Source organism: Spinacia oleracea, chromosome 6 (assembly GCF_020520425.1).
Source record: "Spinacia oleracea cultivar Varoflay chromosome 6, BTI_SOV_V1, whole genome shotgun sequence".
Lineage (NCBI taxonomy): Eukaryota > Viridiplantae > Streptophyta > Magnoliopsida > Caryophyllales > Amaranthaceae > Spinacia > Spinacia oleracea.
In genome coordinates, this window is record NC_079492.1 from 138,703,289 (window position 1) to 138,719,187 (window position 15,899).

Sequence of the window (15,899 nt, forward strand, 5' to 3'; positions counted from 1 at the left end):
ATGGTCACAAATGGCATCATTTGAATTGGGATGCCAATGCGCAATGGAAAACAGAACAGAAACCACTTTTGTCCACTTACCAAAAAAGGAAAAGATAATACATAACAAAGAACTAAAACGAAGCAGAATCAAAGAATAATGCAAGCACCTCACTACCAACTAGCAAGCATCACGACAAAAAAGAAGGGCGGGGGGATTCTTCTGATTGCTATATAAGATAGCGTGATTAACTCACATTGATCATCAAGCTCCAATCTCAGCAAATAATCCCCCTTTGTACTAAAAACTCCAGTGCCCGTAGCCCATTCACCACCATCATGGCTTGTATGCAGATGTCCAGGAGTGAAGCCGAAAAGATGAAGTGCAGCAATGGCTCTCAAGGTTACTGCTCGTCTGACTACAAGCAAGAGGTGCACCAAGCAGCTGGGTGTGCAGTGCCCCAAGCTGGGAACCACAACATTGCAAGTAATGCTGGATGTGCATCTAACCAAGTTGGGCACAATATGGGAGGCAACCACGGCCATGCCAGCCATGGCTCTGGCCACAATGGTCATGCCATTCATGGCTCTGGCCACAATGGTCATGCCATTCATGGCTCTGGCCACAACGGCCATGTCAGCCATGGCTCTAGCCACAACGGCCATGTCAGCCATGGCTCTGGCCACAATGGCCATGTCAGCCATGGCTCTGGCCACAATGGCCATGCCATCCATGGCTCTGGAAACCATGGTCATGTCAGTCATGGCTCTGGAAACCACGGCCATGTCAGCCATGGCTCTGGAAACCATGGACATGCTAGCCATGGCCCTGACCACCTCAGCCATGCCAACCATAGCTCTGGCCAACATGACTGTGTCACTGCCAACCATAACTCTGGCCAACATGGCTCTTCCCATCATGGAAACAACCACCACAACTCTGCCAACCATGGTGCTACCCACCACCACTCTTCACACCATGCAAGCTGCGAAGAAAAGAAAGAAGAATACAAAGTCTGTAAATCAGGACACAATAAGGGTGAGAAGATCAAGAAGAAATCGTCTAAGAAGTGCAGTGATGACAGCAGTGACAGCGAGAGTGACAATGAAGGGCATGGGAAGGCAAGTATTCGATTAACAGCATAATACAAAAAATTCTAAACCTTTATATCTAATGACTAGATGTGCTTATATCTTTCTCTTGGTTACAGAAGTGCTAAATGAGCAGAACACAGCTGTGAGCACCAGTAAACCCAAGATCAGAGACTGGAGATAAGATGCTGCTGAAAATATTATAATTTATGTTTTAAATATAGTATTTCATAAATAATGTCCAACTACTAGCATAGCTAAGCACCATCCCTGGTGGATACTGTTCAGTGTGTATTATGCAAGAATGGATTATTTTCCTTATTGTACTATGTGGTTTTCTTATGAATGAACATTGCACTTTATGCACTGCTGTTAAAAAGCTCCTGCAGACTTTCCAAGCATATGTTTACCAATGAACCAAAAAGTATTGACAATTGTCATAAAACCATCTACAAAATAGGATTACTATTTAGAGTTCTGAATATAAAAAGTCATCACTCCAGTAAAGCAACGTAAAAACACGAAGATCTTTGAAGATTGGAGCATCAGCTGAAATTTTGCAAGTCGCAACTACCTTAGCTATGTTCATAGTTAGCCTTATGTAATGCACCAGTTATGAGGAAGGGCAGATTAGGAAGTGAAATTATAATTCGGTTAGTGATATCTTGAGAAACAAGGAGACCTTAGTAGACAAATAGAGGAGTTTAGGCAAAGAGAAATATGATGAATATTGGTGAGAAGATTTATTTTGTTTTGGTTAGCTTTGCTTAGGGAGTGTCCAAAACACTCGAAGGTCTGGGATTGTGGCGACCATATGATGATTTATGCGCATCAAATCACAATCAACTATTAAGTTTTCCCTGAAATATCTTCTTCCTTATTACAAACAGTGTTGGATATGAAGTAATACATCAAAGTTTGTCAGTATAATATCGCTGGGTTTACAGTTCACGTTTTAAGTACAAATATTACCCATATGTTAATAAATTTTGCTATAATACGATGAATTTTATACCTTTTTTATACTCCTTCACAATGCTATGCACTCACCTAATCGGCCCAAGCAACCAGTCCTGTACACCTATGCAAGAAGAAAACAAGTCACGCAAGGAGAGGAACAAGCCCAGGAGAGCATGAGAGCAGAAAAGTTGGCATGGGACACTGTCTAAGGGTGGCAGCCACCACAAGCCAAACAGTCACTAAGGGAGCATTAAAGCCTTGTTGTCTTTTGTCTGCTTTATGTTTATGTGTTTTGTCTTTAGTTAGCATAGTGTAATTGAAAGGGAGGGAGAGCATGGAATGGAAATTATCTTGAGAGTATTGACTAAGTCATTGGGGGAGAAGGGAACCTCTCAAAAGTTTTCACTTCTTTAATTGTAAGCTTGTGGTGGCTAGCTCTATCTATCAGACAAACATACAACCTTCCGTTAACTACATTTGAGTGCGAGTATCTGAATTCATTACACACTACCCCATCGGCCATCGCCCCATATCCTTCTCAGTTAAAGAAGGGGATGGGAGCATGGGACAAAGAAACAATAAAAATAGTCAACTATCAACCATTAGTAATTGCATACTCCCTCAATCCCACAAAAGGCTTCCGATTTTGACTTTTTACACTATTTGGATATTTATCTTGACCGTGTTTTCTACTAATATACTGTAAATTATAAATATTATTATAAAAATATTGGCGGGTTAGTCTCAATGTATATTTTAGAATATCAACTTTAAAAAATAGTTGCAAATGAAAAATTAAAGATATCCATAGTCAAAGTTGTGTGTTGGTAAATGTGCCCAAAAGAAAAGGGAAGTTTTTATGTGGGGCAGAGGGTTTACTTTGATTCATGTATGTTGAGACTAAATATCTTATGACCACTTTAGTTCATTCAATAAATTATACAGTCTGGATTTCTCTACTCCTCTACACCTGGATGGGCTGGACCTTAACATTACATACCTAACAATACATCACAATCAACTAATATCCCAGGGAATAATGTGCTTCCTATCTCTTCTTGGAAAGATAACTCAAAGTTATTCTAAACTCTTCTATGACTTTTGGATTATAAGTGTATAACTCAGTGGAAACTGTCCACATATCCTATTTGACAGACAGTTCTTGCATATCAAATAAAGATCAACTAGAAACGACCATTTTGTTATGTCGGGAATACGGATGCTACCATCAAATAGGAATTTCTTCAGAAGTTTTGTGGTAATGTTGATGTCAATATGCAATGTCTTTTAAAGCTTCCTATTCTTCAAATTTTAAAGTTGTACTCCAACGTGTCTGCTTATTCTTTTTATCTACATTGTCCAGAGCTCCAAAATCCTAACTGATTTATTCCTCTTTTCCATTACAGTTATCTTCTACAGCTGATATCTGGCAGTTATTCCAAACCATGTGCTTCTATATCAATTTTTAAAAACAAAGAATGTTATTACTTTGGGGCTTTGTGTCTTTTATAAACTTATAAAGCGTTGGAGTTCCCTCAACAACATCAGGCAAGAAAGAAAACTCAAAGGAAAATTTCATCAAATAAAAAACCTTCAAACATTCTCAACACATTACCTCATCCAAACTGCAGAAACCCACAAATGAAGAATAAAAATTTGCACAGAAGATATCAGAGGTGACTGCTTGGGTGAAGCAGGGTGTTCGGATACAAACAAAAGAACACCAAGCAGTGGCCAAACCACCAAACACTGTACACATGCCAATGATCCGCACCAAAGGGCACAAAACCAACATGTATTCATAACAGAAGAAAGAACATGCTAGCACCATAGTTGTCAAAGACATGAAATATGGTGCTTACACGGCGAAAGAGAAGAAAGAAGGAAGAGCATGTAAATACAGTCCACAAGGATGCCAAGCATACTTCACGCATAGAGCTGAAGAAGGAAAACAAGCAAACAACAAATGTTCAGACAAAAGGATTCTGCGCAGCCTGTTGGTGCTGGATGAAGAAGAAAGAAAAGAAGGAAAAACATGCAAAAAGCAAGACAACTAACTCATGTAACGCATTGAGCAAGAAAGAGCACAAGAAAGAACCAACCAACCAATGCTTTTCAAGCATGGAAGATCATTGGAAGGAGAAGATTCTGAGTGAGGAGGAAGGCCAAGGAAGGCAACTCCAAAGAGTAGCAGCATTGACAGTGAAGAAGAGTGCTGTGGGATAATAAAGGTATGTGTTCAAACAGAAGATATCCCATTAGGCAAATATCCCTTCAACTTCTACACTAACTTCCCAGCATGAATTTCACAAAATTCCATACATACATCGAATAGCTTCCAGCTTATCCAGAGGTGTGCTACCCTTAAACCCCATCCGATCCCAAAAAATCAGAAATAAAGTTCTGTCAAGATATACATCACGCTACTCTCAAAACACGATGAAAAATGGTTTCTAGTTAAGAAACTGATACCTGCGCAAGTACGACAGTAACTGTGAGCTGAACCAATATCTCATCCCGTATAGCTGCTTTCTCCCCGAGAGAACAAGTCTTATCAAATGTTATATATGCGCCATATTCCCTAAATAATCAAGAGTAACATCATCAGAAAACCATTATTTCATCATCTTTAGCTAAATCAACTGCAAAATATTAATGTAATAATTATCCATATGATTAGTTAAAAGTAAACCTTCATTGGGTATCCCAAACCAGCGTGTCCCCAGTGTGATCAGCCACACCATCAACTTGATGGTGCGACATGCGCACGCAACTACTATAGAGAAGGTTATTGACTGGTGTTACTTGGCTTTCTATGCTGGGGTTACGTATACATTGTATTCGCTGTTACTTTTCTTGTTTATTGCAGTTTCTTGAATTTCATGTTAGAGGTTCCTTGTATAGATTGGTGTTACTTGACTTTCTATGTTGGTGTTACTTATATATTATATTCGTTGTTACTTTTCTTTTTTTTTATTGCAGTTTCACGTTAGAGGTTCCTTGTATAGACCGGTGTTACTTGAGTTTCTATGCAGGTGTTACTTATGCATTGTATTCGCGGTTACTTTTCTTGTTTTATTGCAGTTTTTTCAATATCATGTTAGAGGTTCCTTGTATAGACTAGTGTTACTTTATTCTCTATGTTGGTGTTACTTTTAGGTTCCGTTAACCAACTCGTTGGACTCATTTATACGTGTGAACACGCCACACCGTCAAGTTGATGGTATGACTGAACGCATAATAAGACTTGACGATCCCAAACAGGCTATTATCCCGTAATTACTGAGGGAATGAGAATAAATCTAAGTGTTATTTGGCAAGAAAAAAATACCATCAAAATATCCATAGTAATGAAACCTTATCTCAAACTTGTTATTTTCTTCATAAATTTGTGTTCCACCCAATACCATTTCCCAAATTGTAGGGGATGGTAATGAAAATTTGCAAAGAAAAAATCTATAATTTTGAGCGAACTAATATTGCCATATTTTCCTCGCAAATTTACATACAAATTCAGTCCCATTGATAACATTTAAACAAAACGGGCCCTAATGTCTTTCTGAATTGCCAGTTGCCACCATGCAGCTAACTCGGCAATGGGGGGTTCCCCATTGTCGATAAAGATGCAACTAGTTTCCACACTCATTTTATCTGATTACTTCAGTAGTAACTTCACTGTTGTATCCATAACTATGTGTATACTGTAGAGGTTCAACCTAAACTGAAAACTGATAAATCAAACTTGTGAAATAAATCGAAAATTGATAAATTGTAATCAAACTTGTGAAATTCTGTCTGAAATGAATGAGTTTAAACTGTATGAATATGTGATTTTACCAAAATTTCAAATTAACTTCTGTAGCGTGTAATAATTGCAACTATAGAACCGAAATCTTGAGTAAAATTAGAAAGAGGGAGAAACTTATCGTCCAATCGGAAGAGGAAGGAGCGCCAGCACCGTGAGCGAGGACGATTAGCGGGGACAAACTCTTGAGATTCGACAATGTCTTTTTGAGCTTCTTGGTAGTCAGTACGACGGCGTTTCGACGACGGAGTGAATCCGCCATTGTTGTTGAATTCAGTACTCGGACACTGAACATTGCAAATGGAAGGAAGAGAAAACTGAAGTGGCTAGACACCATGGCCTAGTGAAACTGTGGAAGTGCTGGAAGCTGCACAAGTTCAAAAGAATGGGCTTTGGGAAGATTGAGGGAACAAACCCATGTGTATGGATTGAAGACATTTGGGCTCCTGAAAAAAGAAGGTCACGGAAGTCAACGCTAAAAAGAAAAGTGAACGGTTGAATACCGTCATCATTTACCTTATTACAAAAAGTCAAAAACAAAAACAAAACACTTCCAAAATTGTAGGCCTCTTTCGGTATCAATTTCAGTTCAATCCCACTTACATGGATCACGTCTACGGTATTATTAGTGTAGATCATGGTATTTTAGTTATTTTACGAACAGCATTTAAAGATGGCATGGATCGACAATATTCATGTGATCTAAAATAAAACACGTGGCCCATATAATAACTCTTACATTGATATAGTTGTACTTATAAGTAATATACTCCCTCCGTCCCTTAATACTCGTACCGCTTTCCTTTTTGGGCCGTCCCTTAATACTTGCACCGCTTCTATAAATGAAAATTTTTATCAATATTATATCATTTCTCACACTTATCTACTACCCCACTTACATCCCTACTCCCTACAAAAAAATCATTTAAAAATCCACATCTCTCACTCACCACTCCTCACCCTTACGCATTTCCCACTAACTATATTAAAAAAATACTCCACTATCAACTAACTTCCATTAAATTAATAAGTCAATTCAAATGTCTTAAACTCCGCACCGGTCAAACCGGTGCGAGTATTAAGGGACGGAGGGAGTAGTTACTTTACTAGTCATACGGTAAACTTTAACAATATAATTATTAATATATGTGACACGGTTACTACAAAGATCATATAGTAACTCTTAAATTTTAACAATATAATTATTAATATATGTAATATAAGTACTCTAATAGTCATATAATAACTTTTTTTATGTCATTTTTTTATAAGAATCCAATTATTAATTATGTATATATACACGAAGATATTGATTGTTTTGTATCATATAGTAAATATTTCTATCGTATAGAAATACTTACTCTTCTATATCATATAGTAACTCTTTTTATTCTATAGTTATTATTATATATCATATAGTTAATGTTATCAAAAAGAGTAACTATATCAAAAATAAGAGTAATATTATATTCATTCTTGCAGACAAAAGTAGTAAATTATATAAACTATATGTTCAATAAAGTAACTATATCTTCAGAATAGTAACTATGAAAAAAACATTAATATAGCCATTTCGATAAGAATAACTATTCAATCTAAAGATTAACTATATCATATAAAAAAATAATTTTAACTATAGAACAACTACTATATTATAAGATAAACAATATGATATAGATGCTTTAGAGGTCATATAGTAATTTTTTCTATTATATAGTTAATATTATACATCATGTAGTTACTATTATATATCATACAGTTACTGGAAAAAGAAAAAGAAAAAAAAAGGTGTAAGTATATCAAAAGTAAGAGTAATTATATGTAACACCCCACATTTTCAAAACATGTTTTATTAATATTTTATTATTATCATTAGCTTAAAAACGTCAACTTTTAATTTTTATAACGTATTATTAGTAGAATAATTTTATTATTTTTCATTTAGGAATTTTTAAATATAATGATTTATGATTTTTTTTTAAAAAAAACTAATCACGGGACTGGTATGACGAGTTAAGCCCATTTAACCAAATCACTCATACCCAAAATCAGAAAATTATCCAAGTGGCTGAATTTACGATTTTACCCCTAAGTCAACAAAGGAACAAAAGTCCATCTTCTTCTTCATCTTCCTCTATACTCCTCCCTTACGTGTAAATGGAAGACCATGAAGGTCAATGTTTCTTGACAAATGTCTCACATGCTGCTTGCTCCAGCTAACTCAGCAATCGCAAAGTACCCGGTTTTATTCTTCCTATCTAAAAGTTTCCATGGTATTGAATTTGGATGTTTTGAAAAACCATTAGCATGAGCTCATAGCTTACGTGATTTCTTTCTTCTAAACTCCCTATAAATACTCATAAAATCTGATCATACTCCTCACTGAACCAAATTCGATTTACAGAAAAATAAGTACAAGATATTAGCTACACAGGTTCCCGTAAATTTCCCGTGTTTCGTATACATTGTCGCCACCACGGCGGCACGGCACCACCACCTATACAACCGAACACCATTCTAAATACCTTCTCTCGTTGAATAATACCCAGGAGAAACCATTATAATCCTAGTTCTAGCAAACCGTTGCCGAAATCGAAACCCAAAATCATGTACACCATCTTTTCTCTCTCCTCACCGACGCAGACCACCGCCACCACTGCTGCCCAGAATCACCGTCGCCACCTTGCTGCACCCACCTGAATCCCTCCCTGTGACACCCTTACCCTTGTGTCTCTTGCTACCTCACGCAAACCTCTGCCCAGCTCCTCCTCCTTCTTCGTACTTATCTGTTTTTAGACCAAAAATGCTACTTTTCCAATTTCCTGATTTTGTTTAGAACCAGGAGACATAAAAGTCAAAAGTCAACCATTAGGAACTTTTCTTAACCAATGAGCTAAAAGATGTAAGTGAACCTTGTTTTATTCTTTTGTTTTACGAAGTGGTTTATGAAAGGGTTAAAGAAAAATAAATTTCAACTACTTAAGTTATGATCGTACTATACAATGACTAATTAATAATTTTATATTCTAATTACTCTATAAATAGAGTTCGGAGCTCAGGAAGAACGATCCATCGAACGGGAAGTATAAAATTTCGGTTGAGGTAACATCTATTGCTAACACCCACAATCCCTTTTGTTTTATGAGATTATGAAATGTGTTTATAATGATATGTTTTTATTGGATTGTGGGATATGAAATGTATTTATAAAGTTTGCTTTATGCATGATGATATTCAAATATGTTTATGAATGATTTTATAAGACTGATGTTTATATATGAGTTACGAATAAGATACGAAACATGATAAATAAAAGTGTAACCGGTTCTGGCAGTTAGTGGGGTTACTATTTCTAGGTCGTGCACGTACCGCCGTACCGCGGGACACCCAATAAGGGAGAGTGCTCCTTGAGGGTTACCGCAAGCTAAAAAAAGAAACTAATTAGGTACGGGCATATGTCCAACAAGGGAGAGTGCTCCTTGAGGACTATCGCAAGGTGGGAGACGTCCCGCAAGGCTAACTTGCCAGTTACCAAGTAAAATGAAGGTTTTATGAAAGATAATGGGAACTACTAAAGTTTCAAGTTATAAATGATGTTTTATTACTATGCTTTTGTGAAAGTGATTTAGTATATTCTATTCTCCCTGTTTGCAGATTAAGTAAAATGAATTGAAATGAATTTACGTTGTTAGGGTAGTATGTTACTGGGCCTCGGCTCACGATGTTGCTTTTGTTTTAGGTACGAAGAAGATCATGGAATGCCTTAGAGTGAGGATGCAACCATCAAATTCACGATCGATGTTTAATAAAGATAATCTTGTATCACTAGTAATAATGGATGAACTAATTAAACTCTAAGTCAAATTTCAATTATTGAGTTGGATTTTAATATTTATGTTTAATCAATGTTAGGAATATTTATTAAATTTCATTTAGATTTCGATGTAAATATTAAAGAATTAATCGAAGTGAAGTATAATTACTGTTACTCAACAGTAGTCAGTAAATGTAAAAAGGTTATGTCGCCTTGTATTTCCCACGAGGGAGGTACGGCATGTGACGCTCCGACTAAATTAGGGTTTCCGCTGCTAATTAAAGATAATTAACCTAATAAATGGTGTTTAGAAGTCGGGGTGTTCCATTATAATTCTTGAACAGTAATTAAGAAAAACATTAACTACATAGTTAGTTGTTTTTAGCTATGACATTCTTGTAATAACCCGTATTAATTACCTAATATCTTATTTTATCTATGGAAATATTTTATAAAAAAAAACGTATTTTAATAACTCGTATTAGTTACCTAATATCTTATTTTAACTATGGAAATATTTTATAAAAACGTACTTTACTAAGGATGATAGTAATAATTTATAATATCTTTTTATTTAATAAACTATAATTTTTATTCATCTGTTAAACCTACCAGAATCTAAAGGATAAATCTATACGTTATTAATCAAGCTAAATACCCTTCCCCACTCTTACCTTATTTCGAATTCACATAACCAACTCCTAAAGATCACACAAACTAACCGTCATTGACTAAGTCCTTCTAACTTTGTTCTCATCATTCAAATTACGAAGTTGTAATCTCCATCATTATCTTTTCTTGATTTTGAAAAGTCCAGCAAGTATTATCCAAAGAAAAAAAGAAAGAAAAAGAATCTAAACTAAACTCTATCATTGAGTCTCAAACTATACAGCCGTACTCTCCGCAACTTACTCAACTGATTACCCAAAGTCCACCAATCACAGTGGATCCTTAACCCTATGAGATTATCTTATAATCTAACTATAAATACCTCTTACTTGACTCCCTCGTCACATTTGGCAAACCTCTTATAACTCAATTCATCAGAGACGCAACTTTCAAATTACCAAACCACACATCGATAACCGAAGCAAGTGTCGGCTCACGTTCGGCACAACCGAATCACCATCAACCTATACCGAAAATCACCGCGAAAAACACCAGCTCGTAGTCCTCACATCCCTCTATATCCACAATCTTCCATCTCTAAAAACCGATCATAAACAAAGGTAATGTATCATCTCAAAGATAGCCTTATGCCTCCGTAACTACTCGGTTCTTACCTCTTTATTACTTGAGTTTGGGCAAATAAACCATTTTCTTTAAGCCATCCTTCAAGGCCACGTGAGTTTGAAGATACCAACGTGGACTCTTCTTATCTTATTCCACCAAATTGTTTCAAATGGATTAACTTTATTGGTTTTATTTACAGTATAAATTATTAACCAAACTATTTTGATATACTAATAATAAATTTTACTTAATTAGCCTAATCATTATCTTAATAAATTCCGATACCTGTATCATACGTGTATATATATATATATATATATATATATATATATATATATATATATATATATATATATATATATATATATATATTCTTTATAGGTATAGCCTACACCCGGATCGCACACATGTTGACACCAATTATTTTATGATTTTATGTAGAGTACGTAGAGCGTGAAGAGACCTACTAGTGATCGTTTTGTACAGTGATTTGTGAAGCTAAACTTAATAAGGTAAGTTACTATGTTCACCGCTTTTCTAAGCCTTGTAAAACATGATTTTGATGTGACAATGTGTGCTCTATGCATGACGTGAAATTGTACTTTGGTACTACATTTCATTTATTTTATGTTTACTCAATTATACGTGCAGCTTGTTCTGTTTTACTCATGGATAAGTGTCATAGAATTAAGCTATCTATCATGACAATAGTGACCAACTGTGTAAGATTTTGTACCATCATCTAGTTTGGTCAGACTTGAAAAGGATTAATGGTACTCGTACCTATATGTTTAAGAGTATTTTCATGGGTCTAGACTTGGTTTGGTTGGAATATACCTACCTTAATTACTCTAACATGTAGTGGAATAGATACTCTTGCAATTAATTTAACTTTGTACCTTCAGCGAGTCGTATTGCATACGTTGAGTTATGCGCATGTTCTGTGATGAAGTGGTAGTCAGTACGTATGGTCATGCTCATGTTTATAAAACAGTAATCACGTAAAGAGAAATACACTTGGTTGGTAAGACATCTTAGGCAGGATTCCCCTAAGGTGATGAACACATTGGTGGTAAGACACGACGTGTCTCAATATTTTAGTCGGAGCTAAATAGCACGACCTAGGCTTATTCTACCCCTTTGAGTTAAAAACACTCACTGGGAGGTGTGCACACTTAAGGACTAAGACCTATTTTGGTGGTTACACCCATTAGGGTGGTAGTCTTGAACTACATTTATGGTGGAATTATCTTGTTCTCTTACCTTTAAGTAGTTAATTAACTGTTAATTATGGGTTGAGTGCGTGTGCTTGTTACGTGCTATCTGTGTATGAAATGTTTTAAGATAAAATGTTTTCCCAAAATAAGAAAAAGGTCTTCGAAAATTGTTTTACAAGGTGAAGTAGTACTTACTCAATTTCCACTGATTTGTGGTTTCTTTTCTGTATATGTTTTTCCAATTTACAGGTATGCATGGCACGTCATGAGCGGCCGTTTCACAACAGTAGTAGCAAGTTATTAATAACGTAGATCACCTAAAGACAATCAGTTGGATTTTATTTAATTCAGTTTGTAACTACATTTTGGGTAGTTGGTTTAAGTTATCTAATTGTGACAATGTTGGTTTATTTATAAAGGATGGATTGTTGATGGATAATATAGCCTTACATTTGGGTTGTAACCTAAATGTGGCGGTAATACCCTTAATTCATTATTTTATGCTTCCTCTATAAGTCTTAAACAGGTATTGAAATTGGGGGTGTTACAATTCTAATTATTTACATTTATTAAATAAACAACATTAAACTCAAGTGATTTTTGAACTAAAAAAAACACTAATCGCCACTTACACGTCCCTTCCTTCCACCAGCACGTCCTCTCCTTCCTGTACCACGTGCTTGATTTTATTGTTGTTATAATTTTCTTCTTCTCCTACTTTGGTTTTCCTTGCAGAAGTTATTCATTGCAGAACTTCAATTCTGGATGCATCATCTTTGTATTTTTGAATCAATAACATATAAACTAAGTTAATAATTTAACATTTAAATATGAAAAAAATAATATAGTAACTATGTAAAACATATAGTTTCTATTATACATCATATAGTAACTCTTAGATTTAATGATGGTAAGATACTCGCAGAACTGTAGATATAGTTATTGTTATAGTCATACAGTTATTGTCATAATAATATAGTCACTCTTATTACTAATAACATAGAGTACAAAAAAGAACATAAAAAGAGCATAATGATAACATAGTAACTATTAAAAATATATAGTTACTGTTATGCATGATATAATATATCTTAATATTAATGATAGTCATATACTAGCAGAGTTGCAGATATAGTTATTGTTATGATCATATAGTTACTGTGATCATAACATAGTAACTCTTATTACTAATAATATAGAGGACAACAAAGAACATAAAAAAAATATTACAATATACATAGTAACTATACCAAACATATAGTTACTATTATACAAGATATGGTCATTTAGTCACAGATTTTCAGACATAGTTGGTGTGATAATAATATAGTAATTAACTCTATCACTAAAAATATAAAATAACATCAAAACATGCACAGAACATAATAAACTAACATAGTAACTATTTCAAACATATAGTAACTATTTCAAACATATAGTAATTTAGCAACTGGAGAACTTGTAGGCCCTATCCTTTTTCCAAATTCTTGCATCGATTTGTAGAAGAGCACAAACCTTTTGGATTGTAGTCACATAATCGTGAAATTCATAGTCAAATATAGTCGATAAATATTATAACATACAATAAGCAAATGTTATAGTTAAAATCGCGTAGAAACTCTAAAAATCACATAGTACCTCTTTAAACCATAAAGTTACTGTATAACTCATATAACTATTTAAAATCGCGAAGTCACTGATCGAATTCGAGAAGTAAAAATGATATTTCGGAAAAACACAAGCGTTAATTTCTCCAAAACAACAAATATTTTCAATTTTAAATAAAATAGACTTAAAATACTTTAAAAAACAACGAACCGAGATGTTATCTCTCAAAATTCTTGCGATGATTTGTAAACGAGCACAAATTTTTCGATTTCGTTTCGGTAACGACAAACCTCCTTCTTGATCTACTTTATCAAAATTTCGAGTTATGATCGATTACGGGTTCGAACGGTTCAGGTCGGATTTTCTAATCGGATCAATTTTTGACAGCTTAGCTCCAATAAATAATAATACTCCATTATATTGATTATTGACTTTGGGATGTTGAAACGTGGGAGCACAACTGCACAAGTGGCACTGAGTTGGATTGATTTTGATAGATACTCATAAACGGACAGACGCATAAAATGAAGTTTTTTTTTTTGCACATTTAAGTTTTTCTTTTTTTTTTTACTCACATGAATATACATTTTTTTTTTGCTCATTTGGAATATTGTTTGCTCATATGAAAATTTTAGAAGATCGAAAGGCAAGTTGGGGTTTGAAAAGGAAACGGAAAAAAAGATTTGGCCATTCATTGGTGAACCTACTTGTTTATATCCATACTTAATTACTCCCTCTGTCTCTTTTTTTCATTACGTTTGGTATTTTTCACGCGTTTTAACGACTAATTAATTTGCATCGAGATTCCTCAATTTTTTTATTCAAACAAGATAAATTACGTTTATTTATAATGTTTTCACTTTTATCAAAATTCTGATATTGAAAAATGAGAAAAATTTAATGTCCGAATAGAAAAGTGTGAGATATTAAATGAACCAATGAATTTAATTGGTTAAAATAATAATTTGACACAAATTTTGATAGAATACTAATTCATTTATGTGATAATATAAAAAGAAATGTAAAGAACATTTTGAAAAACCCAAAAAAAACGTAAAAATAAAAAGAGACGGAGGGAGTACGTACTACGAACTTATGGAGTATGGATAAAAGAGATTCGTCAGCAAACTTAATGCATGTTTCTTTCATATACTTACGTCCGTTTTTGAAAATTATTTATGCTTTTCGTTTTAATCCGTTTATGTAAGTTTTTACACTTTATTTTATTCATTTTTTGACATATAAAATTCACATTTACACCCTTATTTGCCTTATCACAACATACAAATTGCAATATTTTATTATGGGAGTCAAACATAACTTATCCACTCACAATACTTTAATCCCTCTTAATAATTTTCATCCACTTGCATTGTTAAACAACTTATAATCACTCATTTTCTCACTCGTTACCTCTTTATCACATATTCACCAAATTTTTTAAATTACCGTGCAAACAGTAAGTTTAAAGAGCATTTATATAAATTGTTGTTTGCCACCTAATTAAAACGGAAAAGTTGAGAAAATCGTTATGTGGGGACAGTGTATCGACGTATCGTCGCCAGTTTGGTCATGGAGATACTCCAAACCGGGGGCTGGCGTTTGGTCGTGCTTGAGTTACAGTTTCATATATTATGCTCTCTTTACTTTGTAATCTCTCGAAGCGTCTTTACTCCACCCGAGAGAAATTGCCCGCCTGATTTTTTTTTTTTACGCTATAAGAAATTGTATCATTAACGGCGGTAAATTCCGTCATTTAAAGTCCCATAATCGTTGATTATTGACCAGATTTTCTGTCGCAAATCCGTCATAAAGGGGCCCGTCGTTAGTGGAAAATCTCGTCATTAACCTGTCGTAAAAGACAATTGCGACGGTTATTCCTGTCTTTATTTGGTTGTTAGCCCCGTCGCAAAATAATTTTGTGATGGGACTTTTGACCCATAATAATTAGGTTGTCATTAAAGTTACAAATTCTCGTAGTGTTACCAAAAAAAAAAAAAAATTAATCATGGAAGGTTTTTGAGTGGCTATATAAAAAGGGTAGCCACTGCAACTTATCAAATCTCAGCCCTTTATTATAATTGACTAATCTCAACCATTCATTTAGTTGACCATAAACAAAATAAAAATAAGTTAAACAATAAAAACATTAAATCAAAGGAAAATTTGCCAAATACAACCTTATAAAGTTC

General features: G+C 34.5%; 1 protein-coding gene and 2 long non-coding RNA genes across 3 annotated transcripts; all 3 read left to right on the forward strand.

Annotated features, from left to right (window-relative positions):
* The first annotated feature begins 243 nt into the window (after nucleotides 1-243).
* LOC110784940 (uncharacterized) lies at nucleotides 244-1,416 on the forward strand. The gene is made up of 2 exons (XM_021989377.2): nucleotides 244-1,100; nucleotides 1,190-1,416. Exons 1-2 carry the CDS (start codon nucleotides 318-320, stop codon nucleotides 1,196-1,198), a joined length of 792 nt encoding a protein of 263 aa, XP_021845069.2. The 5' UTR covers nucleotides 244-317; the 3' UTR covers nucleotides 1,199-1,416.
* Nucleotides 1,417-8,205: 6,789 nt separating this feature from the next.
* Nucleotides 8,206-10,066, forward strand: LOC110784920 (uncharacterized). Its single transcript, XR_002532436.2, has 3 exons — nucleotides 8,206-8,737; nucleotides 8,881-8,937; nucleotides 9,575-10,066. It is a non-coding gene; the product is annotated as an uncharacterized lncRNA (long non-coding RNA).
* Nucleotides 10,067-10,261: 195 nt separating this feature from the next.
* On the forward strand, nucleotides 10,262-12,588 carry LOC130463990 (uncharacterized). The gene is made up of 3 exons (XR_008924273.1): nucleotides 10,262-10,878; nucleotides 11,324-11,394; nucleotides 12,349-12,588. It is a non-coding gene; the product is annotated as an uncharacterized lncRNA (long non-coding RNA).
* The last annotated feature ends 3,311 nt before the right edge of the window (nucleotides 12,589-15,899 follow it).